Source organism: Oncorhynchus masou, unplaced genomic scaffold, assembly GCF_036934945.1.
Source record: "Oncorhynchus masou masou isolate Uvic2021 unplaced genomic scaffold, UVic_Omas_1.1 unplaced_scaffold_1655, whole genome shotgun sequence".
Taxonomy (NCBI): domain Eukaryota; kingdom Metazoa; phylum Chordata; class Actinopteri; order Salmoniformes; family Salmonidae; genus Oncorhynchus; species Oncorhynchus masou.
The window spans coordinates 98,487-125,247 of NW_027006670.1; the positions used below are offsets into that span (position 1 = coordinate 98,487).

The 26,761-nt window shown below is 47.7% G+C and overlaps 1 protein-coding gene across 1 annotated transcript in view; it reads right to left on the bottom strand.

The window, feature by feature from the left end:
- The window catches only part of LOC135531809 (proteasome adapter and scaffold protein ECM29-like), a gene marked incomplete at its 5' end in the record, with an annotated part of 61,378 nt that extends 35,657 nt beyond the window's left edge, over positions 1-25,721 (bottom strand). The window contains 26 exon segments of the mRNA XM_064959599.1: positions 541-595; positions 1,805-1,950; positions 2,411-2,534; positions 2,736-2,837; positions 3,331-3,503; positions 3,906-4,077; positions 4,444-4,578; positions 5,076-5,167; positions 5,650-5,878; positions 6,253-6,333; positions 6,457-6,580; positions 9,029-9,132; positions 10,225-10,347; positions 11,238-11,304; positions 12,192-12,241; positions 12,381-12,456; positions 12,973-13,058; positions 14,700-14,819; positions 15,057-15,135; positions 15,469-15,608; positions 16,475-16,560; positions 16,563-16,642; positions 18,247-18,405; positions 19,268-19,386; positions 22,759-22,875; positions 25,575-25,721. Of these exon segments, the coding sequence (XP_064815671.1) occupies positions 541-595; positions 1,805-1,950; positions 2,411-2,534; positions 2,736-2,837; positions 3,331-3,503; positions 3,906-4,077; positions 4,444-4,578; positions 5,076-5,167; positions 5,650-5,878; positions 6,253-6,333; positions 6,457-6,580; positions 9,029-9,132; positions 10,225-10,347; positions 11,238-11,304; positions 12,192-12,241; positions 12,381-12,456; positions 12,973-13,058; positions 14,700-14,819; positions 15,057-15,135; positions 15,469-15,608; positions 16,475-16,560; positions 16,563-16,642; positions 18,247-18,405; positions 19,268-19,386; positions 22,759-22,875; positions 25,575-25,721 (2,986 nt within the window).
- Positions 25,722-26,761: the final 1,040 nt, after the last annotated feature.

Genomic DNA, 26,761 nt, shown 5'->3' on the forward strand with positions numbered 1-26,761 from the left:
TTCTACACACACCAGTCCCATGATCCACTGTTACCCCATTCTACACACACCAGTCCCATGATCCACTGTGTTACCCCCATTCTACACACACCAGTCCCATGATCCACTGTTACCCCCATTCTACACACACCAGTCCCATGATCCACTGTTACCCCCATTCTACACACACCAGTCCTATGATCCACTGTTTCCCCCCATTCTACACACACCAGTCCCATGATCCACTATGTTACCCCCCATTCTACACACACCAGTCCTATGATCCACTGTGTTACCCCCCATTCCACACACACCAGTCCTATGATCCACTGTTACCCCCATTCTACACACACCAGTCCCATGATCCACTGTTACCCCCATTCTACACACACCAGTCCCATGATCCACTGTTACCCCCATTCTACACACACCAGTCCTATGATCCACTGTTACCCCCCATTCTACACACACCAGTCCCATGATCCACTGTTACCCCCATTCTTCCCATCAGCCATTGAGCTTCTTATTGTGGTCTGAGTGATCATGGAGTCGTTGACTCACCATCAGGGTCTGACAGGATGGAGATAAAAGCAGTCTGGATCTCCTTCAGGTGAGACTGGAAGATGAGACAAAAAAGTCAGAGAGAGTCAATAACTCACAAGGAATTTAGTTCTCCATCACTTTCCTCTGTTATCTTAGATCTCAGACTTGACATTTGACCCCCCCCCCAGCCAGTCATACTGTACCCTGATCTCTTTGTGCTGGAGCAGTTTCTTGACCCCATCCCAGCCCTGACCCCTGACCCCCAGCCAGTCATACCGTACCCTGATCTCTTTGCGCTGGTGAAGCTTCTTGACCCCCGACCACTAGTGTCCATACCCTGATCTCTGTGTTGGTGCAGCTTCTTGACCCCCGACCCCTAGTGTCCGTACCCTGATCTCTGTGTTGGTGCAGCTTCTTGACCCCCGACCCCTAGTGTCCGTACCCTGATTTCTCTGTGTTGGTGCAGCTTCTTGACCCCGACCCCTGACCCCTAGTGTCCGTACCCTGATCTCTGTGTTGGTGCAGCTTCTTGACCCCCGACCCCTAACCTCTTTGTGCTGGTGCAGCTTCTTGACCCCCGACCCCTGACCCCTAGTGTCCGTACCCTGATCTCTTTGTGCTGGTGCAGCTTCTTAACCCCCGACCCCTAGTGTCCATACCCTGATCTCTTTGTGCTGGTGCAGCTTCTTGACCCCTGACCCCTAGTGTCGGTACCCTGATCTTTGTGCTGGTGCAGCTTCTTGACCCCCGACCCCTAGTGTCCGTACCCTGATCTCTTTGTGCTGGTGCAGCTTCTTGACCCCCGACCCCTGACCCCTAGTGTCCGTACCCTGATCTCTTTGTGCTGGTGCAGCTTCTTGACCCCGACCCCTGACCCCTAGTGTCCGTACCCTGATCTCTTTGTGCTGGTGCAGCTTCTTGACCCCCGACCCCTAGTGTCCGTAACCTGATCTCTTTGTGCTGGTGCAGCTTCTTGACCCCCGACCCCTAGTGTCCGTACCCTGATCTCTTTGTGCTGGTGCAGCTTCTTGACCCCTGACCCCTAGTGTCCGTACCCTGATCTCTTTGTGCTGGTGCAGCTTCTTGACCCCCGACCCCTAGTGTCCGTACCCTGATCTCTTTGTGCTGGTGCAGCTTCTTGACCCCCGACCCCTAGTGTCCGTACCCTGATCTCTTTGTGCTGGTGCAGCTTCTTGACCCCCGACCCCTGACCCCTAGTGTCCGTACCCTGATCTCTTTGTGCTGGTGCAGCTTCTTGACCCCCAACCCCTAGTGTCCGTACCCTGATCTCTTTGTGCTGGTGCAGCTTCTTCACCAGAGAGAGCAGCCATATACAGGCAGCCTGTCTGACGTGGGGGTTTTGACTTGGGATGTACTTCGCCAGGATGGAGTTCAGCACCCACGGAACCACATCATTACTCTGCACGTCTGACAGGGAGGCAAGGGGATTGGACAGTTACGACATTACAAAACAACCAATAGAAAACGCATTACAAAGACAAGAACCAAAATCAGGCAGAGATGTGTTTCACACCACAGGGAGGGTTGAACCACTGTGGATGGAACCACTGTGGATGGAACCACTGTGGATGGAAGGATGGAACCACTGTGGATGGAAGGGTTGAACCACTGTGGATGGAACCACTGTGGATGGAACCACTGTGGATGGAAGGGTTGAACCACTGTGGATGGAACCACTGTGGATGGAACCACTGTGGATGGAACCACTGTGGATGGAAGGGTTGAACCACTGTGGATTGAGGGGTTGAACCACTATGGATTGAACCCCTGTGGATGGAAGGGATGAACCACTGTGGATTGAACCACTGTGGATTGGGGGATTGAACCACTGTGGATTGAGGGGTTGAACCACTGTGCGTAGTCTTACTGTCTGGGGGACTGTATTGTTCCTCAGTACAGGTCCAGGGGTCCCTGGCAGCTCCAGAACTGGTCCCTATAGCAGCACTGGTGATGGCCTCACCTACTGTAAACTGTAGTTCTACCTGTTTGGCCTGGGAGACAGAGGGGGGAGAGAGGGAGAGAGGAAGAGAGGTGGAAAGAGTTCAATTCTTGCTTCTCATCATGTCAGCTTTTTCTGCATGATATACAAGGTCCTATGAAGCTTCAAAGGTCCTATGAAGCCTTATGAATGTTTTATGAAGCTTCATAAAGGTCTTAAAAGGCTCCATTAAAATGAGAGCCAGTCCCCTTACCTCCACAGAGTCCATGAGCCCCTGCAGCAGCTTCTTCTGGTGGGCAAAGCCTCCATCTCCCACTGGTAGATAACCCAGAGTCTGGATGGCTCTCTCCTTCATCTGGACAGACAGAGACCACATCTAACGATTAACTACACCTGTCTACCTAACAGTCTGGATGGCTCTCTCCTTCATCTGGACAGACAGAGACCACATCTAACGATTAACTACACCTGTCTACCTAACAGTCTGGATGGCTCTCTCCTTCATCTGGACAGACAGAGACCACATCTAACTATTAACTACACCGGTCTACCTAACAGTCTGGATGGCTCTCTCCTTCATCTGGACAGACAGAGACCACATCTAACTATTAACTACACCGGTCTACCTAACAGTCTGGATGGCTCTCTCCTTCATCTGGACAGACAGAGACCACATCTAACGATTAACTACACCTGTCTACCTAACAGTCTGGATGGCTCTCTCCTTCATCTGGACAGACAGAGACCACATGAATACATCTAACGATTAACTACACCTGTCTACCTAACAGTCTGGATGGCTCTCTCCTTCATCTGGACAGACAGAGACCACATGTATCCATGGTTACCTTGAGGGTCTCTTTCCCAGAGGGGATGCGAGCCAGCATGTTCTCCACCACGGCTAGTTTGGTGAATCCCTCGCCTTCTGAAGGGATGAGCAGAGGCCCGTTCCTCCCGATCTCCCCGAGGGCCGTGCAGGCAGCGACAGCGAGCAGAGGGGAACCGCTGTCTAGGAAAGAGCCTAGGAACACACACACACACACGACATGAACCAACCTGGAAACACAACACTGTCTAGGAAAGAGCCTAGGAACACACACACACACACACACACACACACACACACACACACGAACCAACCTGGAAACACAACACTGTCTAGGAAAGAGCCTAGGAACACACACACACACGACATGAACGAACCTGGAAACACAACACTGGATCGAAAGGATCTCTTTTAATGCCACGACTATACCTTTCTTCCTTAAACTGTGTTCTTTCCACAAATATATTTAAAAATTATAAATATGAGTAATTTCTTGTAACAATGTGAATTAGCATAAAACTGGTCAAAAAGAATTAGCATAAAAAAAATAAAGAGTAAATATTATCTGAAAAGTAAAAAACGGTGACCGTCACCTACCGATGGCTTTGGTTGCTATAGCGACCAGCTCCTCGTCCTCCTTGGGCGTGTCGTTCATCCTCTGTTCCCGGTTGAGGGCGGAGTCTCCGTTAGCGAAGGACTTCCTCTTGCTCATGTACCTGGCCACCATGTAGCCCAGCGCCATGATGGCTCCGTGCTGGGTCTCGGGGCTCTGCAGTTTCCAACAGGGAATATAGGTTTTACTTTCAGCTCTGTGAAACAACTTTTGCTTCAGTACATTACATTCAAAATTACCGTATAAAAACACAAAAATTGGGTCCTATTATATGCAGCAAATATATGTAAAAATAAACATTTCACTCCTTGGCCTACACACGCATGCATCTACAGGAGGGGGGAGGGAGGGGCTACATACTATCTCCAGGAGGGGGAGGGGCTACACACGTGTGTATCTCCAGGAGGGGGAGGGCTACACACGTGTGTATCTCCAGGAGGGGGAGGGGCTACACACGTGTGTATCTCCAGGAGGGGAGGGCTACATACGTGTGTATCTCCAGGAGGGGGAGGGGCTACATACGTGTGTATCTTTAGTGATCTTGATGAGCGTCTGAACGGCAGTCTTCAGCTCGTTTCCTGACATGGTGGACACCACCACAGCGTAGAGCTGAGCTGCCAGCTCCCTTAGGTCCTCCTTGTTGGTGTTCATTAGACTCTGCGGAAGGGGAAATGTAGTATTAGCGTTAGCGTAGCATGAAGCGGAAGGGAAAATGTAGCATTAGCGTTAGCGTAGCATGAAGCGGAAGGGGAAATGTAGTATTAGCGTTAGCGTAGCACGAAGCATACAGATGTAGCATCGACTAGCGTTAGCGTAGCATGAAGCATACAGATGTAGCATCGACTAGCGTTAGCGTAGCATGCAGCATACCAACATATAATTTACAGTAGTAGCATTGGCCAACGTTAGCGTCGACTAGCATTTCTTAGCATTGGCCTAGCATGTAGCATATCAAGGTAATATATCCGAGTAGTATATTACATTGCGTCGATTAGCGTAGCATTGATCAACATTCCAATTAATATTTTACATAAGTAGCGTCAATTAGCATTAGCATACCTAGGTATCATTTACAGTAGTAGCATCAATTAGCATACCTAGGTATCATTTACAGTAGTAGCATCAATTAGCAAAGCACGCAGCATGATTTTTACCTTGATCCAGTCGATCTTCTGGATAAACATAGGGGCCAGGTTCTGAGGACAGACAGACACCACCTCCAGAAGACAGTACATCACAGGGACTCCTATCAAAATCAAATCAAGAATTAAAAAAATAATGTAAAAACATACGATGTAGCTATACATTTTGGTATCAGTTATTAAAAGGTATGAATGATGTATTTACTAGCCTTATATCCACACAGATATGCTCACTTCAAATGCTCACTTCAATGCTCACTGGCATTTCTTAGCATTGGCCTAGCATGTAGCATATCAAGGTGCTATATCTGAGTCGTTTTTAGTACATGTCGTCAATTAGCGTAGCATTAGCATTCCAATAAATATGTTCCATAAGTAGCGTCAATTAGCATACCATGGTATCTTTTACAGGTATGAATAATGCATTTACGAGCCTGGAATCCAAGATCAACAACGGCGAAACGGAGCATACCATTTTGGATCCCAGACCTGTAAACACGTGAGTATTTGGAGACAAGGAGACGAGGAGACAAGATAAGGAAACAAAGAAAAAAAAAGAAAAAGAGGCAGGCATCACATCACTCGCCTCCTACAGCAGACAGCAGCTGCTGCAGTAGCTCCATGTAGACCTGCACAGGGTTGACCTCCGCCCCCTTGGTTCCAGTGGAGGACGGGGAGGTCAGGGGTTCGTTGGAGAGCAGGGCGTGCGTGTAGCGGCCGATGGCGGGCGCGTCGTCCTGCATGTCCGCCAGGCTCTTAGAGACGGGAGTGGCCCCGGCGCTGTGGGCCAGACACATCCGCAGGTACAGCACGATCTGGAGACAGGAAACCCCGGGGGTTAGAAAAGGAAGTTGTGTCTATTAACAGGAAGTGCAGAAAGGTATACATCTTCTCCCCCGTGTTTCGTTTCATTCTTTCTTTCCCTCTTCAATTGTTTTGTGGTTTGGCCAGTCATAAACAGCATGGACACACAGCCTGGTTCCTCTCCAGGTTTCTTCCTAGGTTCTGGCCTTTCTAGGGAGTTTTTCCTAGCCACCGTGCTTCTACACCTGCATTGCTTGCTGTTTGGGGGTTTAGTGCTGGGTTTCTGTACAGCACTTTGAGACATCAGCTGTATGTACGAAGGGCTTTATAAATACATTTGATTAGGACGTTCATACAACTATGTAGTGGATTTGGTTGGTCTTACCTCGCCAAACGCAGAAGGGTTGAAGGGGAGTGTGTACGTCCCCACGATGTACTTGGCCGGCGTCCTCATCCTCTGAGCAGCCTAAAGAACAGACCAGGTCAACAGGGCTGTGAAGACCTAATGCTGAGGCACCTGTCCCTCTACATTACCTACAGAGTAAATGATGTAATGACAGGGGCTGGGGGGGGGGGGTTACGCTCTCACCTTCTCCTGGATGTAGGCCACCATGTCAGGGAATGAGGGCATGGGTTTACGGCTCTCTTTCTCTGAGTTCTTAGCAGGCAGAGCCCTCAGGACACGCTGGGCCTCGCTGCACACCTCTTCTCTCCTGTAATAACACACCATAGAGACACTGAGGTCAGGACTTTGGGCCTCTCTCCTATAATAACACACCATAGAGACACTGGGCCTCTCTCCTATAATAACACACCATAGAGACACTGGGCCTCTCTCCTATAATAACACACCATAGAGACTCTGGGCCTCTCTCCTATAATAACACACCATAGAGACACTGGGCCTCTCTCCTATAATAACACACCATAGAGACACTGGGCCTCTCTCCTATAATAACACACCATAGAGACACTGGGCCTCTCTCCTATAATAACACACCATAGAGACACTGGGCCTCTCTCCTATAATAACACACCATAGAGACACTGGGCCTCTCTCCTATAATAACACACTATAGAGACACTGGGCCTCTCTCCTATAATAACACACTATAGAGACACTGGGCCTCTCTCCTATAATAACACACCATAGAGACACTGGGCCTCTCTCCTATAATAACACACTATAGAGACACTGGGTCTCTCTCCTATAATAACACACCATAGAGACACTGGGCCTCTCTCCTATAATAACACACCATAGAGACACTGGGCCTCTCTCCTATAATAACACACTATAGAGACACTGGGTCTCTCTCCTATAATAACACACCATAGAGACACTGGGCCTCTCTCCTATAATAACACACTATAGAGACACTGGGTCTCTCTCCTATAATAACACACCATAGAGACACTGGGCCTCTCTCCTATAATAACACACCATAGAGACACTCGGCCTCTCTCCTATAATAACACACCATAGAGACACTGGGCCTCTCTCCTATAATAACACACTATAGAGACACTGGGTCTCTCTCCTATAATAACACACCATAGAGACACTGGGTCTCTCTCCTATAATAACACACTATAGAGACACTGGGCCTCTCTCCTATAATAACACACTATAGAGACACTGGGCCTCTCTCCTATAATAACACACTATAGAGACACTGGGCCTCTCTCCTATAATAACACACCATAGAGACACTGGGTCTCTCTCCTATAATAACACACTATAGAGACACTGGGCCTCTCTCCTATAATAACACACTAGAGACACTGGGTCTCTCTCCTATAATAACACACCATAGAGACACTGGGCCTCTCTCCTATAATAACACACCATAGAGACACTGGGCCTCTCTCCTATAATAACACACTATAGAGACACTGGGCCTCTCTCCTATAATAACACACTATAGAGACACTGGGCCTCTCTCCTATAATAACACACTATAGAGACACTGGGCCTCTCTCCTATAATAACACACCATAGAGACACTGGGTCTCTCTCCTATAATAACACAACATAGAGACACTGGGCCTCTCTCCTATAATAACACACTATAGAGACACTGGGCCTCTCTCCTATAATAACACACCATAGAGACACTGGGCCTCTCTCCTATAATAACACACTATAGAGACACTGGGTCTCTCCTATAATAATACACTAGAGACACTGGGCCTCTCTCCTATAATAACACACCATAGAGACACTGGGCCTCTCTCCTATAATAACACACCATAGAGACACTGGGCCTCTCTCCTATAATAATACACTATAGAGACACTGGGCCTCTCTCCTATAATAACACACTATAGAGACACTGGGCCTCTCTCCTATAATAACACACTATAGAGACACTGGGCCTCTCTCCTATAATAACACACCATAGAGACACTGGGTCTCTCTCCTATAATAACACAACATAGAGACACTGGGCCTCTCTCCTATAATAACACACTATAGAGACACTGGGCCTCTCTCCTATAATAACACACCATAGAGACACTGGGCCTCTCTCCTATAATAACACACTATAGAGACACTGGGTCTCTCCTATAATAATACACTAGAGACACTGGGCCTCTCTCCTATAATAACACACTATAGAGACACTGGGCCTCTCTCCTATAATAACACACTATAGAGACACTGGGCCTCTCTCCTATAATAACACACTATAGAGACACTGGGCCTCTCTCCTATAATAACACACTATAGAGACACTGGGCCTCTCTCCTATAATAACACACCATAGAGACACTGGGTCTCTCTCCTATAATAACACACCATAGAGACACTGGGTCTCTCTCCTATAATAACACACTAGAGACACTGGGCCTCTCTCCTATAATAACACAACATAGAGACACTGGGTCTCTCTCCTATAATAACACACCATAGAGACACTGGGCCTCTCTCCTATAATAACACACCATAGAGACACTGGGTCTCTCTCCTATAATAACACACCATAGAGACACTGGGCCTCTCTCCTATAATAACACACTAGAGACACTGGGTCTCTCTCCTATAATAACACACTAGAGACACTGGGTCTCTCTCCTATAATAACAGACTTCCTATATGTTTTTTTCTCAGTGTGTGTGTGTGTGTGTGTGTGTGTGTGTGTAGTGTTGAAACTTACGGGTCCCCAGCAGCCAATAGGAGCAAGTATCTGGAGGGCACGTGATCAGGAGCGAATACCGTGCTGGCGTACTTCATTGCCACCTGACGCACCTGCACCTCAGGCTGACCAATCACAACACAGAAGAACACAATATTCAGAACTTTGACTGACCAATCAGAAAGCAATACTCCAACTTAAATCATCTAGATTCTTCAGCAACACTATATTCAGACAGTGGCATTCTGGAACACTTGGACAACGGTGGCATTCTGGAACACTTGGACAACGGTGGCATTCTGGAACACTTGGACAACGGTGGCATTCTGGAACACTTGGACAACGGTGGCATTCTGGAACACTTGGACAACGGTGGCATTCTGGAACACTTGGACAACGGTGGCATTCTGGAACACTTGGACAACGGTGGCATTCTGGAACACTTGGACAACGGTGGCATTCTGGAACACTTGGACAACGGTGGCATTCTGGAACACTTGGACAACGGTGGCATTCTGGAACATGAATAAGACCCCCTGTAGGTTAGCGTGTCATAGGAGAAACCAGAGCTTCCACCCGGTTGACTACAGCTTCCTGTAGGTTAGCGTGTCATAGGAGAAACCAGAGCTTCCATCCGGTTGACTACAGCTTCCTGTAGGTTAACGTGTCCTAGGAGAAACCAGAGCTTCCACCCGGTTGACTACAGCTTCCTGTAGGTTAGCGTGTCATAGGAGAAACCAGAGCTTCCATCCGGTTGACTACAGCTTCCTGTAGGTTAACGTGTCCTAGGAGAAACCAGAGCTTCCACCCGGTTGACTACAGCTTCCTGTAGGTTAACGTGTCATAGGAGAAACCAGAGCTTCCATTCGGTTGACTACAGCTTCCTGTAGGTTAACGTGTCATAGGAGAAACCAGAGCTTCCATTCGGTTGACTACAGCTTCCTGTAGGTTAACGTGTCATAGGAGAAACCAGAGCTTCCACCTGGTTGACTACAGCTTCCTGTAGGTTATCGTGTCATAGGAGAAACCAGAGCTTCCATCCGGTTGAGTACAGCTTCCTGTAGGTTAACGTGTCCTAGGAGAAACCAGAGCTTCCATCCGGTTGACTACAGCTTCCTGTAGGTTAACGTGTCCTAGGAGAAACCAGAGCTTCCATCCGGTTGAGTACAGCTTCCTGTAGGTTAACGTGTCCTAGGAGAACTCATATCTACTGTTACCTTGCCCATGTAAGCTGCCACCAGGGCTTCCATCAGGTTCAGTAGCGCCCCCTGTAGGTTAGCGTAGGCTCCCACCATCATAGACAGAGCCTCCTGGATGGCAAGACGGACATCAGGCTCCTCCTGTACACACACACACACCACACACACCACACACACACACCACACACACACGGTCACACAAGGTCAGATGGGGCAGGAGGACGGTTAGAATATATGAAAAGGTCACTGCCATAAACCTTGAATTATGTTTTGGAGGCCTTTGTGTTTTGTCTAATATATATATAATGTTTTATTTATTTTCCTTCATTTAACTAGGCAAGTCAGTTAAGTGGGTTAACTGTGGGTTAACTGCCTGTTCAGGGGCAGAAGGACAGATTTGTACCTTGTCAGCTCGGGGCTTTGAACTCGCAACCTTCCAGTTACTAGTCCAACGCTCTAACCACTAGGCTACCCTGCCGCCCCTACACTCTAACCACTAGGCTACCCTGCCGCTCCTACACTCTAACCACTAGGCTACCTACCTCCTCTACACTCTAACCACTAGGCTACCCTGCCCGCCTCTACACTCTAACCACTAGGCTACCCTACCTCCTCTACACTCTAACCACTAGGCTACCTACCTCCTCTACACTCTAACCACTAGGCTACCTGCCGCCTCCACACTCTAACCACTAGGCTACCCTACCTCCTCTACACTCTAACCACTAGGCTACCCTACCTCCTCTACACTCACCACTAGGCTACCTACCTCCTCTACACTCTAACCACTAGGCTACCCTACCTCATCTACACTCTAACCACTAGGCTACCCTGCCTCCACACTCTAACCACTAGGCTACCCTACCTCCTATACACTCTAACCACTAGGCCACCCTGCCTCTACACTCTAACCACTAGGCTACCCTACCTCCTCTACACTCTAACCACTAGGCTACCCTGCCACCTCCACACTCTAACCACTAGGTAAACAGTGTATTGAAATAGCATTGTCCTGAGGCAGGAACACCTACCTTGCACATGGCCTCAAAGAACTGCTGGACCAGAGCGATATCTTTGGTGAAGAGTTGAGGCATTCGGCTGAGAAGAGAGGAAACGTCCCCTCACTAATCACACCATCATCATCAACTCATCATCACTCACATCATCATCATCATCAACTCATCATCACTCACATCACATCATCACTCACATCAACTCATCATCATCATCATCACCTCATCATTACATCATCACCTCATCACTCACATCACATCATCACTCACATCATCATCACCTCATCATCATCATTACATCATCATCACTCACATCATCATCATCACTCACATCAACATCACCTCATCATCATCATTACATCATCACTCACATCACATCATCACTCACATCAACTCATCATCATCATCACTCACATCATCATCACTCACATCACTATCATCATCATCACTCACATCACTATCATCATCATCACTCACATCACCTCATCATCATCATCACTCACATCATCATCACTCACATCACTATCATCATCACTCACATCACCATCAAGACAGACTATTGGTTGTTAAAGTTCCAATGTGTAGCTTTTTTTTGGGGGGGGGGGGGGGGTGTGTAATCATAAAAACGTGTGTTACAGATAATGTGGTTCTCATGGAATGCCATGAGAACAAGCGGTAGATCTATTCTATGTGCACTATTTCTATGCATCTCGTTCTTAAGTTTTTTTTTTTTTTTTTGCTTTCGGTTTTGTACACCAGCTTCAAAACAGCTGAAAACACAATATTTTTTTGGGGGGGGTTATGGAGAAGATATTTCACAGCGTTTGCGATGGTACAACGATTCTCTACACTACCCTTGGTTTGTTTTGTCACATGAACCGAGACGAGGCAAACCATTTGAATTTTAGCAAACAGGAAACGGAGAAGAGAATTCAGCATAGCGCGTTTTAAATAGATTTTGACCGTAAATACCTGGACAGTTTCCCCACAGCAGAGTAGGCCATACACAGCAACTTAGGATCCTGCCAAATCAAACAACAACATATCCCATCATGCTGCTCTAAACCAGGAGCACGCAAAGCATCAACCATTGAAAAGGAGAACAGCTACGATGTGTAGTTGATGAAACGAGATTAGAAACACATTGATTGATGGCTCTACCTCCTTGTACTCATTGATAAGCTTGGTGAGACCATTCAGCAGCATCAGACCCAGTGGTTTGTTGGTGTCAGGACATCTGTCAGAGAGGAGAGACACAACATGTTAGGAGTGGCTTTAGTGTGGGTTAGTGTTGGGCTGGAACAAAAAGCCTGCACACACACACTCCTTTGATGACCGCCTCAATTCATTTTTGTAGTTTGTTTTTGTTATTGAAGCATTTACTTCTAACTTAGTGGTCACCAACCGGTCGATCTCAAATCGACTTGTCGATCGCCAAGGCATTTCCAGTCGATCGCCAAAGCATTTCCAGTCGATCGCCAAGGCATTTCCAGTCGATCGCCAAGGCATTTCCAGTCGATCGCCAAGGAAGACAAACTGATCTAGGGCCAGCTCTTAGACTGCGTTTACACAGGCAGCCCAATAAATGATCTGACCCGGGACCAGTAACTGTCTCTATAAGGAAGGGTTGGGTGAAACTGACCCGGGACCAGTAACTGTCTCTATAAGGAAGGGTTGGGTGAAACTGACCCGGGACCAGTAACTGTCTCTATAAGGAAGGGTTGGGTGAAACTGACTTGGGACCAGTACTTACACCTGACAGATGTGGTGAACAAACTGAAGTGTAAGAGAGAGCAGCTTGTTGTTGGTGTTGGCTCCAAACAGACCGTCGTACACCACCTGGGGAGAGGAGGAGAGAGAGAAGATGAGGAGAGAAGGAGAGAGAGAGAGAGAAGGGAGAGGAGGAGAGAAGGAGAAAGAAAAGAGAGAGAAGAGAAGGAGAGAAACAGGAAAGACAGGTGATGAAGGTTTCTTTGAGAGAAAGACAGCGGAAGGACATTCAAAAGATTTGCACACACACTACAGCAGTACCTGTATGTTAGCCACACACACACACACTACAGCAGTACCTGTATGTTAGCCACACACACACACACTACAGCAGTACCTGTATGTTAGCCACACACACACACACACACACACTACAGCAGTACCTGTATGTTAGCCACACACACACTACAGCAGTACCTGTATGTTAGCCACACACACACACACACACACACACACTACAGCAGTACCTGTATGTTAGCCACACACACACACACACACACACACACACACACACTACAGCAGTACCTGTATGTTAGCCACACACACACACACACTACAGCAGTACTTGTATGTTAGCCACACACACACACTACAGCAGTACCTGTATGTTAGCCACACACACACACACACACACACACACACTACAGCAGTACCTGTATGTTAGCCACACACACACTACAGCAGTACCTGTATGTTAGCCACACACACACACACACACTACAGCAGTACCTGTATGTTAGCCACACACACACACTACAGCAGTACCTGTATGTTAGCTACACACACACACACACTACAGCAGTACCTGTATGTTAGCCACACACACTACAGCAGTACCTGTATGTTAGCCACACACACACACACACTACAGCAGTACCTGTATGTTAGCGACACACACACACACTACAGAGTACCTGTATGTTAGCCACACACACACACTACAGCAGTACCTGTATGTTAGCTACACACACACACTACAGCAGTACCTGTATGTTAGCCACACACACTACAGCAGTACCTGTATGTTAGCCACACACACACACACACTACAGCAGTACCTGTATGTTAGCGACACACACACACACTACAGAGTACCTGTATGTTAGCCACACACACACTACAGCAGTACCTGTATGTTAGCCACACACACACACACACACACACACTACAGAGTACCTGTATGTTAGCGACACACACACACACACACACACTACCTGTATGTTAGCGACACACACACACACACACACACACTACAGCAGTACCTGTATGTTAGCGACACACACACACACTACAGCAGTACCTGTATGTTAGCGACACACACACACACACACACACTACAGCAGTACCTGTATGTTAGCCACACACACACACACACTACAGCAGTACCTGTATGTTAGCTACACACACTACAGCAGTACCTGTATGTTAGCCACACACACACTACAGCAGTACCTGTATGTTAGCCACACACACTACAGCAGTACCTGTATGTTAGCCACACACACTACAGCAGTACCTGTATGTTAGCCACACACACTACAGCAGTACCTGTATGTTAGCCACACACACACTACAGCAGTACCTGTATGTTAGCCACACACACTACAGCAGTACCTGTATGTTAGCCACACACACTACAGCAGTACCTGTATGTTAGCCACACACACTACAGCAGTACCTGTATGTTAGCCACACACACTACAGCAGTACCTGTATGTTAGCCGGGAAGCACTCAGCGGCGAGGCGTGACCGTAAGAGATGTGGTAGGATCTTCATCTTGACTCTGGTGCTGACCGGCTCATGTTTCAGCTCCCTCTTCAGACTGGCCTCCTGTCACATAACAGGACATGAGTTGGACCAACAGTTTGACACAGTGTGATACTGTTCACACACACACACACACACACACAACCAATCAATCTCGATGATGTAATGACCGTGCCGGACAGATCTCGGCCTCCGGCTCATCAAAGCCACTTCCTGTCAGGAAGCCATTTTGAAGTGGATTCAATTCAAGAGCAAGTTTGAACGAGTTCAGGAAGTTTGGAGAGGGGAATCGTTCCACACCTTGGTTTTGAGGGGGATGTCTCCCAGGTAGACCTTGTACATCCTGTTGACGATCAGGGGGTTGTTCCAGTCGATAATACTGCAAAAACAAACAACAACAACACATGACGTCATATCACAAATCAACCAACTCCCCGTGGCAACCCCAGGGCAAACTCCCCGTGGCAACCCCAGGACAAACTCCCCGTGGCAACCCAGGACAAACGCCCCGTGGCAACCCCAGGGCAAACTCCCCGTGGAACCCCGGGGCAAACTCCCCGTGGGACCCCAGGGCAAACTCCCCGTGGAACCCCGTGGCAAACTCCCGGGGGAACCCCAGAACGAACTCCCCGTAGCATGATGTAAATGGACTAATGAGGTGCGCCCCTATCTCACCATCCCATAATAGTAGAATAGTCCCATAGATACCCACCTCTGCTTGCTCTTGAGCTCCAGGTCCGCGGCCGTGGCAACGCCGTGTCTTGTGTCGCTAGAGGCAACCACCAGGTGTATGACCGTCTCCACCTCCGGTACCTGTTCTGCCTCGATGAACTTCACTATGCCGAGTTTACACTGGGAGAGACGTAGTCATTACCTCACAACCTCAGTACAACAACCTCACAACAACCACCACAGTACAACAACCTCACAACCACCACAGTACAACAACCACACAACCACCACAGTACAACAACCTCACAACCACCACAGTACAACAACCTCACAACCACCACAGTACAACAACCTCACAACCACCACAGTACAACAACCTCACAACCACCACAGTACAACAACGTCACAACCACCACAGTACAACAACGTCACAACCACAGTACAACAACCACACAACCACAGTACAACAACCTCACAACCACAGTACAACAACCTCACAACCACAGTACAACAACCTCACAACCACAGTACAGCAACCACAGTACAACAACCACACAACCACAGTACAACAACCACACTACAACAGTACAACAACCACAGTACAACAACCACACAACAGCAACCACAGTACAACAACCACACAACCACAGTACAACAACCACACAACCACACTACAACAACCACAGAACCACACTACAACAACCACAGTACAACAACCACAGTACAACAACCACAAGTCCCAACAACAGTCAGTTAACAACAACAGTCAGTTAACAACAACAGTCAGTTAACAACAACAGTCAGTTAACAACAACAGTCAGTTAACAACAAATTCTTATTTACAATGACGGACTAGGAACAGTGGGTTAACTGCCTTGTTCAGGGGCAGAACGACAGATTTTTACCTTGTCGGCTCGGGGATTTGATCAAGCAACCTTCCGGTTACTGGCCCAATATTCTAACCACTAAGGCACAATACTCCGCCCCAAGAAAGGTGTGATACACCTTCCTCTAAGGTCAAAGGTTCAAAGTTCAGAGGTCAGTACCTGTTCCAGCTGCTCTGGGCTCCACTGGGCCTCTCCGATGACCCTCTTGGCAGCGTAGACACTCATCCCTGGAGGAGGCTGGGGAGGCCCGGTCCGGCCGCCGCTGCCCCAGAGCTACCCTGAGGGGACGAGGGAGCTGGGCGAGTGGGAGGCTCGTTCAGGACAAACCTGGAGGCCAAAGGAGAGAGAGGGGGGGGGGGGGGATAGAGGGAGGGGAGGTCAACTACAAGGTACATTGTTTAGGGATTGTAATAATTAATTCAAGCAGTCTTTGGAAAAACAATTACTTGAGTGAGCATGTTGTTTGCAAGTTTTATAGTATGTTAGACCGCTTTAACAATAACCGATAACATAATAGCATACCTGAACACTTTAAAATGGCCAGCCCCACAGGCTACATGCCAAATGGCACCCTATTCCCTATAGAGTGCACTACGTAGTGCCCAGGGCCCTATAGAGTGCACTACGTAGTGCCCAGGGCCCTATAGAGTGCACTACGTAGTGCCCAGGGCCCTATAGAGTGCACTACGTAGTGCCCAGGGCCCTATAGAGTGCACTACGTAGTGCCCAGGGCCCTATAGAGTGCACTACGTAGTGCCCAGGGCCCTATAGAGTGCACTACGTAGTGCCCAGGGCCCTATAGAGTGCACTACGTAGTGCCCAGGGCCCTATAGAGTGCACTACGTAGTGCCCAGGGCCCTATAGAGTGCACTACGTAGTGCCCAGGGCCCTATATAGTGCACTACGTAGTGCCCAGGGCCCTATATAGTGCACTACGTAGTGCCCAGGGCCCTATATAGTGCACTACGTAGTGCCCAGGGCCCTATATAGTGCACTACGTAGTGCCCAGGGCCCTATATAGTGCACTACGTAGTGCCCAGGGCCCTATATAGTGCACTACGTAGTGCCCAGGGCCCTATATAGTGCACTACGTAGTGCCCAGGGCCCTATATAGTGCACTACGTAGTGCCCAGGGCCCTATATAGTGCACTACGTAGTGCCCAGGGCCCTATATAGTGCACTACGTAGTGCCCAGGGCCCTATATAGTGCACTACGTAGTGCCCAGGGCCCTATATAGTGCACTACGTAGTGCCCAGGGCCCTATATAGTGCACTACGTAGTGCCCAGGGCCCTATATAGTGCACTACGTAGTGCCCAGGGCCCTATATAGTGCACTACATAGTGCCCAGGGCCCTATATAGTGAACTACATAGTGCCCAGGGCCCTATATAGTGAACTAGTAGTGCCCAGGGCCCTATATAGTGAACTAGTAGTGCCCAGGGCCCTATATAGTGAACTAGTAGTGCCCAGAGCCCTATATAGTGAACTACATAGTACCCAGGGCCCTATATAGTGAACTACATAGTACCCAGGGCCCTATAGAGTGAACTACATAGTGCCCAGGGCCCTATAGAGTGAACTACATAGTACCCAGGGCCCTATATAGTGAACTACATAGTACCCAGGGCCCTATAGAGTGAACTACATAGTGCCCAGGGCCCTATATAGTGAACTACTACTGCCCAGGGCCCTTGGAGAGGCAGCGCAGTCTCCCCACCCCAGTGTAGCCTAGTGGTTAGAGCGTTGGACTAGTAACCGAAAGGTTGCAAGTTCAAATCCCCGAGCTGACAAGGTACAAAATCTGTCGTTCTGCCCCTGAACAGGCAGTTAACCCACTGTTCCTTGTCCGTCATTGAAAATAAGAATTTGTTCTTAACTGAACTTGCCTAGTCAAATAAAGGTAAAATAAAAATAACTAAAATAAACTGACCCGTAGGGCATCAGCAGTACGTCCAACATGAACTCCAGCAGTAACTGAACCGTCTTGGGTTTCTCCATCAGGATGAAGGGAGAGGCCATCTTGGACGTGTTGGAAGAGTCCTTTGGGTACTTCATGTGATACAAGGACGGGATCAGGAGATGCATCAAGCTGGAGGGAGAGGGGACAGGAAGTCAGCGTGTGTGTGTCTCTCTCCTTACCTATCCTGTTGGGGCTCAGGCTTGCCCTCCATAGCAGTTATCAGGTGTGTGTGTGTGTGTGTGTGTGTGTGTGTGTGTGTGTGTGTGTGTGTGTGTGTGTCTCTCCTTACCCATCCTGTTGGGGCTCAGGCTTGCCCTCCATAGCAGTTATCAGGTGTGTGTGTGTGTGTGTGTGTGTGTGTGTGTGTGTGTGTGTGTGTGTGTCTCTCCTTACCCATCCTGTTGGGGCTCAGGCTTGCCCTCCATAGCAGTTATCAGGTGTGTGTGTGTGTGTGTCTCTCTCCTTACCTATCCTGTTGAGGCTCAGGCTTGCCCTCCATAGCAGTTATCAGGTGTGTGTGTGTGTGTGTCTCTCTCCTTACCTATCCTGTTGAGGCTCAGGCTTGCCCTCCATAGCAGTTATCAGGTGTGTGTGTGTGTGTCTCTCTCCTTACCTATCCTGTTGAGGCTCAGGCTTGCCCTCCATAGCAGTTATCAGGTGTGTGTGTGTGTGTGTCTCTCTCCTTACCTATCCTGTTGGGGCTCAGGCTTGCCCTCCATAGCAGTCATCAGGTGTGTGTGTGTCTCTCTCTCCTTACCTATCCTGTTGGGGCTCAGGCTTGCCCTCCATAGCAGTCATCAGGTGTGTGTGTGTGCGTCTCTCTCCTTACCTATCCTGTTGGGGCTCAGGCTTGCCCTCCATAGCAGTTATCAGGTGTGTGTGTGTGTGTCTCTCTCTCTCCTTACCTATCCTGTTGAGGCTCAGGCTTGCCCTCCATAGCAGTTATCAGGTGTGTGTGTGTGTGTGTCTCTCTCTCCATCTCTCTCCTTACCTATCCTGTTGGGGCTCAGGCTTGCCCTCCATAGCAGTCAGCAGAGTAGGTGCCAGCTCACACTGTTTCCCCACCTCCAGTCGAGGGTAACCCATCTTGATGTAAATGATGGTGAAATTCTGCAGAGAGAATCCACCGTTCTGGATTAAAAATCTCACAATGTCAGGGGAGTAAAGAACACGGTAAACAGAGTCATAGATTATATACACAGAGTTTGAACACAGGCCTACACAGTTTGAGAGATGCCATATTGACACGATAATCACAGGATGAACACCCCAAACAGCCCTCTCCCTATTCGCTACATAGATAACAACAGGAAGTATCCCAAACAGCCCTCTCTCTATTCCCTACATAGATAACAGGAAGTATCCCAAACAGCCCTCTCTCTATTCCCTACATAGATAACAGGAAGTATCCCAAACAGCCCTCTCTCTATTCCCTACATAGATAACAGGAAGTATCCCAAACAGCCCTCTCTCTATTCCCTACATAGATAACAACAGGAAGTACCCCAAACAGCCCTCTCTCTATTCCCTACATAGATAACAACAGGAAGTACCCCAAACAGCCCTCTCTCTATTCCCTACATAGATAATAACAGGAAGTACCCCAAACAGCCCTCTCTCTATTCCCTACATAGATAATAACAGGAAGTATCCCAAACAGCCCTCTCTCTATTCCCTACATAGATAACAACAGGAAGTATCCCAAACAGCCCTCTCTCTATTCCCTACATAGATAACAACAGGAAGTATCCCAAACAGCCCTCTCTCTATTCCCTACATAGATAACAACAGGAAGTATCCCAAACAGCCCTCTCTCTATTCCCTACATAGATAACAACAGGAAGTATCCCAAACAGCCCTCTCTCTATTCCCTACATAGATAATAAACAGGAAGTATCCCAAACAGCCCTCTCTCTATTCCCTACATAGATAATAACAGGAAGTGTCCCAAACAGCCCTCTCTCTATTCCCTACATAGATAATAACAGGAAGTATCCCAAACAGCCCTCTCTCTATTCCCTACATAGATAATAACAGGAAGTATCCCAAACAGCCCTCTCCCTATTCCCTACATAGATAATAACAGGAAGTATCCCAAACAGCCCTCTCCCTATTCCCTACATAGATAACAGGAAGTATCCCAAACAGCCCTCTCTCTATTCCCTACATAGATAATAACAGGAAGTATCCCAAACAGCCCTCTCCCTATTCCCTACATAGATAATAACAGGAAGTATCCCAAACAGCCCTCTCTCTATTCCCTACATAGATAATAACAGGAAGTATCCCAAACAGCCCTCTCTCTATTCCCTACATAGATAATAACAGGAAGTATCCCAAACAGCCCTCTCCCTATTAAGCTACATAGATAACAGGAAGTATCCCAAACAGCCCTCTCCCTATTCCCTACATAGATAACAGGAAGTATCCCAAACAGCCCTCTCTCTATTCCCTACATAGATAACAGGAAGTATCCCAAACAGCCCTCTCCCTATTCCCTACATAGATAACAGGAAGTATCCCAAACAGCCCTCTCTCTATTCCCTACATAGATAACAGGAAGTATCCCAAACAGCCCTCTCTCTATTCCCTACAAAGATAATAACAGGAAGTATCCCAAACAGCCCTCTCCCTATTCGCTACATAGATAACAACAGGAAGTATCCCAAACAGCCCTCTCTCTATTCCCTACATAGATAACAGGAAGTATCCCAAACAGCCCTCTCTCTATTCCCTACATAGATAACAGGAAGTATCCCAAACAGCCCTCTCTCTATTCCCTACATAGATAACAGGAAGTATCCCAAACAGCCCTCTCTCTATTCCCTACATAGATAATAACAGGAAGTATCCCAAACAGCCCTCTCTCTATTCCCTACATAGATAATAACAGGAAGTATCCCAAACAGCCCTCTCCCTATTCGCTACATAGATAACAGGAAGTATCCCAAACAGCCCTCTCTCTATTCCCTACATAGATAACAGGAAGTATCCCAAACAGCCCTCTCTCTATTCCCTACATAGATAACAGGAAGTATCCCAAACAGCCCTCTCTCTATTCCCTACATAGATAACAGGAAGTATCCCAAACAGCCCTCTCTCTATTCCCTACATAGATAATAACAGGAAGTATCCCAAACAGCCCTCTCCCTATTCCCTACATAGATAATAACAGGAAGTATCCCAAACAGCCCTCTCTCTATTCCCTACATGGATAACAGGAAGTATCCAAATAGCCCTCTATTCCCCACATAGATAACAGGAAGTATCCCAAACAGCCCTCTCTCTATTCCCTACATAGATAATAACAGGAAGTATCCCAAACAGCCCTCTCTCTATTCCCTACATAGATAATAACAGGAAGTATCCCAAACAGCCCTCTCCCTATTCGCTACATAGATAACAGGAAGTATCCCAAACAGCCCTCTCTCTATTCCCTACATAGATAACAGGAAGTATCCCAAACAGCCCTCTCTATTCCCTACATAGATAACAGGAAGTATCCCAAACAGCCCTCTCTCTATTCCCTACATAGATAACAGGAAGTATCCCAAACAGCCCTCTCTCTATTCCCTACATAGATAATAACAGGAAGTATCCCAAACAGCCCTCTCTCTATTCCCTACATAGATAATAACAGGAAGTATCCCAAACAGCCCTCTCTCTATTCCCTACATAGATAATAACAGGAAGTATCCCAAACAGCCCTCTCCCTATTCGCTACATAGATAACAGGAAGTATCCCAAACAGCCCTCTCTCTATTCCCTACATAGATAACAGGAAGTATCCCAAACAGCCCTCTCTCTATTCCCTACATAGATAACAGGAAGTATCCCAAACAGCCCTCTCTCTATTCCCTACATAGATAACAGGAAGTATCCCAAACAGCCCTCTCTCTATTCCCTACATAGATAATAACAGGAAGTATCCCAAACAGCCCTCTCCCTATTCCCTACATAGATAATAACAGGAAGTATCCCAAACAGCCCTCTCTCTATTCCCCACATAGATAACAGGAAGTATCCCAAATAGCCCTCTATTCCCCCATAGATAACAGGAAGTATCCCAAATAGCCCTCTATTCCCCACATAGATAACAGGAAGTATCCCAAATAGCCCTCTATTCCCCAAAGAGCAAGCAGTAGCAAGGACAGAAGTCTCCCCAAGGTACAGATCTAGGATCAGCTCTCCTCCCCCAATCCCAACCTTAACCATCAGTAGAGAAAAAAACTAAACTGACTCAAGATCAGTGTGTAGGGGAAACATTACCCTACACCAAACCAGATCCTGGGAGGGGGGGGGTTGGTTTATTACCATCTAGTTGAACCAGGCTGTCGAAGTAGACCAAGGCCACTTTCAGCAGGCATAGAAATACAACGAATAGAGCCCGTCGTGACTCCTTATTCTACACGTCGGAGAGAGGCATGTTTGCTCTACGTCATACACTTCCATCTGAACTCGCCACAACAGGTAGAGTGTTACCGTAACAAAGGACGCTGCGGCAGGGTCTTGGTACTGAACCAGGAGGGTCTCCACCGGTAGCTGGATCAACGGTCTGCTCTTTATCCTCTTGTTCAGGTGGACCAGGAGCTCCATCACCTGGTAGAGAGAACAAGAGGTTATGATTAGTTACCAGGAGCTCCATCACCTGGTAGAGAGAACAAGAGGTTATGACTAGTTACCAGGAGCTCCATCACCTGGTAGAGGGAACAAGAGGTTATGACTAGTTACCAGGAGCTCCATCACCTGGTAGAGGGAACAAGAGGTTATGACTAGTTACCAGGAGCTCCATCACCTGGTAGAGGGAACAAGAGGTTATGACTAGTTACCAGGAGCTCCATCACCTGGTAGAGGGAACAAGAGGTTATGACTAGTTACCAGGAGCTCCATCACCTGGTAGAGGGAACAAGAGGTTATGACTAGTTACCAGGAGCTCCATCACCTGGTAGAGGGAACAAGAGGTTATGACTAGTTACCAGGAGCTCCATCACCTGGTAGAGGGAACAAGAGGTTATGACTAGTTACCAGGAGCTCCATCACCTGGTAGAGGGAACAAGAGGTTATGACTAGTTACCAGGAGCTCCATCACCTGGTAGAGAGAACAAGAGGTTATGACTAGTTACCAGGAGCTCCATCACCTGGTAGAGAGAACAAGAGGTTACGACTAGTTACCAGGAGCTCCATCACCTGGTAGAGAGAACAAGAGGTTATGACTAGTCACCAGGAGCTCCATCACCTGGTAGAGGGAACAAGAGGTTATGACTAGTGACCAGGAGGGTCTCCACCGGTAGCTGGATCAACGGTCTGCTCTTTATCCTCTTGTTCAGGTGGACCAGGAGCTCCATCACCTGGTAGAGAGAACAAGAGGTTATGACTAGTCACCAGGAGCTCCATCACCTGGTAGAGAGAACAAGAGGTTATGACTAGTTACCAGGAGCTCCATCACCTGGTAGAGGGAACAAGAGGTTATGACTAGTCACCAGGAGCTCCATCACCTGGTAGAGGGAACAAGAGGTTATGACTAGTTACCAGGAGCTCCATCACCTGGTAGAGAGAACAAGAGGTTATGACTAGTTACAATAAGTTACCAGGAGCTCCATCACCTGGTAGAGGGAACAAGAGGTTATGATTAGTTACCAGGAGCTCCATCACCTGGTAGAGAACAAGAGGTTATGACTAGTCACCAGGAGCTCCATCACCTGGTAGAGAACAAGAGGTTATGATTAGTTACCAGGAGCTCCATCACCTGGTAGAGAGAACAAGAGGTTATGATTAGTTACCAGGAGCTCCATCACCTGGTAGAGGGAACAAGAGGTTATGACTAGTTACCAGGAGCTCCATCACCTGGTAGAGGGAACAAGAGGTTATGACTAGTTACCAGGAGCTCCATCACCTGGTAGAGGGAACAAGAGGTTATGACTAGTTACCAGGAGCTCCATCACCTGGTAGAGGGAACAAGAGGTTATGACTAGTTACCAGGAGCTCCATCACCTGGTAGAGAGAACAAGAGGTTATGACTAGTTACCAGGAGCTCCATCACCTGGTAGAGGGAACAAGAGGTTAAGACTAGTTACCAGGAGCTCCATCACCTGGTAGAGGGAACAAGAGGTTATGATTAGTTACCAGGAGCTCCATCACCTGGTAGAGAGAACAAGAGGTTATGACTAGTTACCAGGAGCTCCATCACCTGGTAGAGAGAACAAGAGGTTATGACTAGTTACAATAAGTTACCAGGAGCTCCATCACCTGGGAGAGAACAAGAGGTTATGACTAGTTACAATAAGTCACCAGGAGCTCCATCACCTGGTATAGAGAACAAGAGGATATAATTAGTTACCAGGAGCTCCATCACCTGGTAGAGGGAACAAGAGGTTATGATTAGTTACCAGGAGCTCCTTCACCTGGTAGAGAGAACAAGAGGTTATGACTAGTTACCAGGAGCTCCATCACCTGGTAGAGAGAACAAGAGGTTATGACTAGTTACCAGGAGCTCCATCACCTGGTAGAGAGAACAAGAGGTTATGACTAGTTACCAGGAGCTCCATCACCTGGTAGAGAACAAGAGGTTATGACTAGTTACCAGGAGCTCCATCACCTGGTAGAGAACAAGAGGTTATGACTAGTTACAATAAGTTACCAGGAGCTCCATCACCTGGTTTTAGTCACATGTGCTGAATACAACAGGTGTCGACCTTACAGTGAAATGTTTACTTACAAGCCCTTAACCAAAAATGGAGTTAAGAGAAAACTGGTACAGAGTCAATGTGCCAGTAAGAAGTTGCCAGTAGCTCCATCACCTGGTAGAGAGTAGTTTATGATTCCAGTGGACTGTTAGAAGAGATGGTTTGTGGATTAGCATAAAGCTACTGTATAGTGTACAAGTAGTGTGTATCAGCAGGTCTACAACTCATCTGTGTGTTTAATATGGAGAACAGCTTCTGTCAACGCAATTACAGCAGCATGCACACCATCAACGTATGGAGGGGGAGAATATCACTACCCTTACTAGTTGACTGTCACGTGATTGGTATTACTACAGTGCTGTGGATGGGCCTTTCCCAATAACATTGAGCAGCTGTGTCTGTGTGCACTAGTCTTCCACACACCCAGTCATGGATTTAAAAGCATGGGATCGATGTAAGCATTTGGCCAGGAGGGAGTTCCCAATTCCTCCATTGTAAAATCCAGGTGAGAATAAGTAGAGGTGAACACTTCCTGGAGAAGGAGAACAGAAACACAGCTATGTGCAGGCTACTGGTACTGCTGGCCGGAAGAAACAGACATGGGCGTGTCCTTACTTTCTTCCTGACTCCCTCCTGCACGCTGGACAGTTTGAGGAGGACCGGGGGCAGGAACTTGGATATAATGTCCTGGAGTTGGTCGTCAGTCTCTGCATGGCCCAAACGCAAGAAAACTCGCTCCAGTTGATCTGAACGGAGGAGAGAGAGAAGGAGAAATTAGAAGTGAGGAGGAGAGAAGGAGAAATTAGGAGTGAGGAGGAGAGAAGGAGAAATTAGGAGTGAGGAGGAGAGAAGGAGAAATTAGGAGTGAGGAGGAGAGAAGGAGAAATTAGGAGTGAGGAGGAGGATTTAGGAGTGAGGAGGAGAGAAGGAGAAATTAGGAGTGAGGAGGAGAGAAGGAGAAATTAGGAGTGAGGAGGAGAGAAGGAGGAGTGAGGAGGAGAAAGGAGGAGTAAGGAGGAGTGAGGAGGAGAAAGGAGGAGTAAGGAGGCGAAAAGGAGAAATTAGGAGTGAGGAGGAGAGAAGGAGAAATTAGGAGTGAGGAGGAGGATTTAGGAGTGAGGAGGAGAGAAGGAGGAGAAAGGGAGGATTTGAAAATTAGAAATGATGAGACTAGGCCGTCCCAAATGGCCCCCTATTCCCTTTATAGTGCACTACTTTAGACCAGGACCCATAGGACTCTCATCAAAAGTAGTGCACTATATACTTTTCACCAGGTTCAATAGGGTTCCGGTCAAGAGTAGTGCACTGTATAGGGAGTAGGGTGCCATTTAGGATGCCAGGGTTCAAATCCCACTAGTGACACATGCTTAAAGTCCAGGACTAGGCTTTAAATCAGGACTGGGCTTGATCTGTGTCCAGGAAACCAGTCCTTACTGTGATATCATCACATTAGACATCCCCTAACTCTCGTGACAGCCTTAGATAACTGGTTTGGTTGGGAGATTCAGCCAACTAAATGTTGAACATGTAGCCTCTCGTCTAGCGGAGCCGGTCCCGAGTCTCTATGCACATATAATGCTCCCTGACAGAGACCGGGGTTCACTCCCTGTGTCCACATTTCAAACTACGTCTTCTACCTCTGTACTCACCTGTAATGCCGCACCCGTCCAATTAAGGTACAGAAAACACACCTGTCCAAATAAGGTACATAAAACACACCTGTCCAAATAAGGTACAGAAAACACACCTGTCCAAATAAGGTACAGAAAACACACCTGTCCAAATAAGGTACAGAAAACACA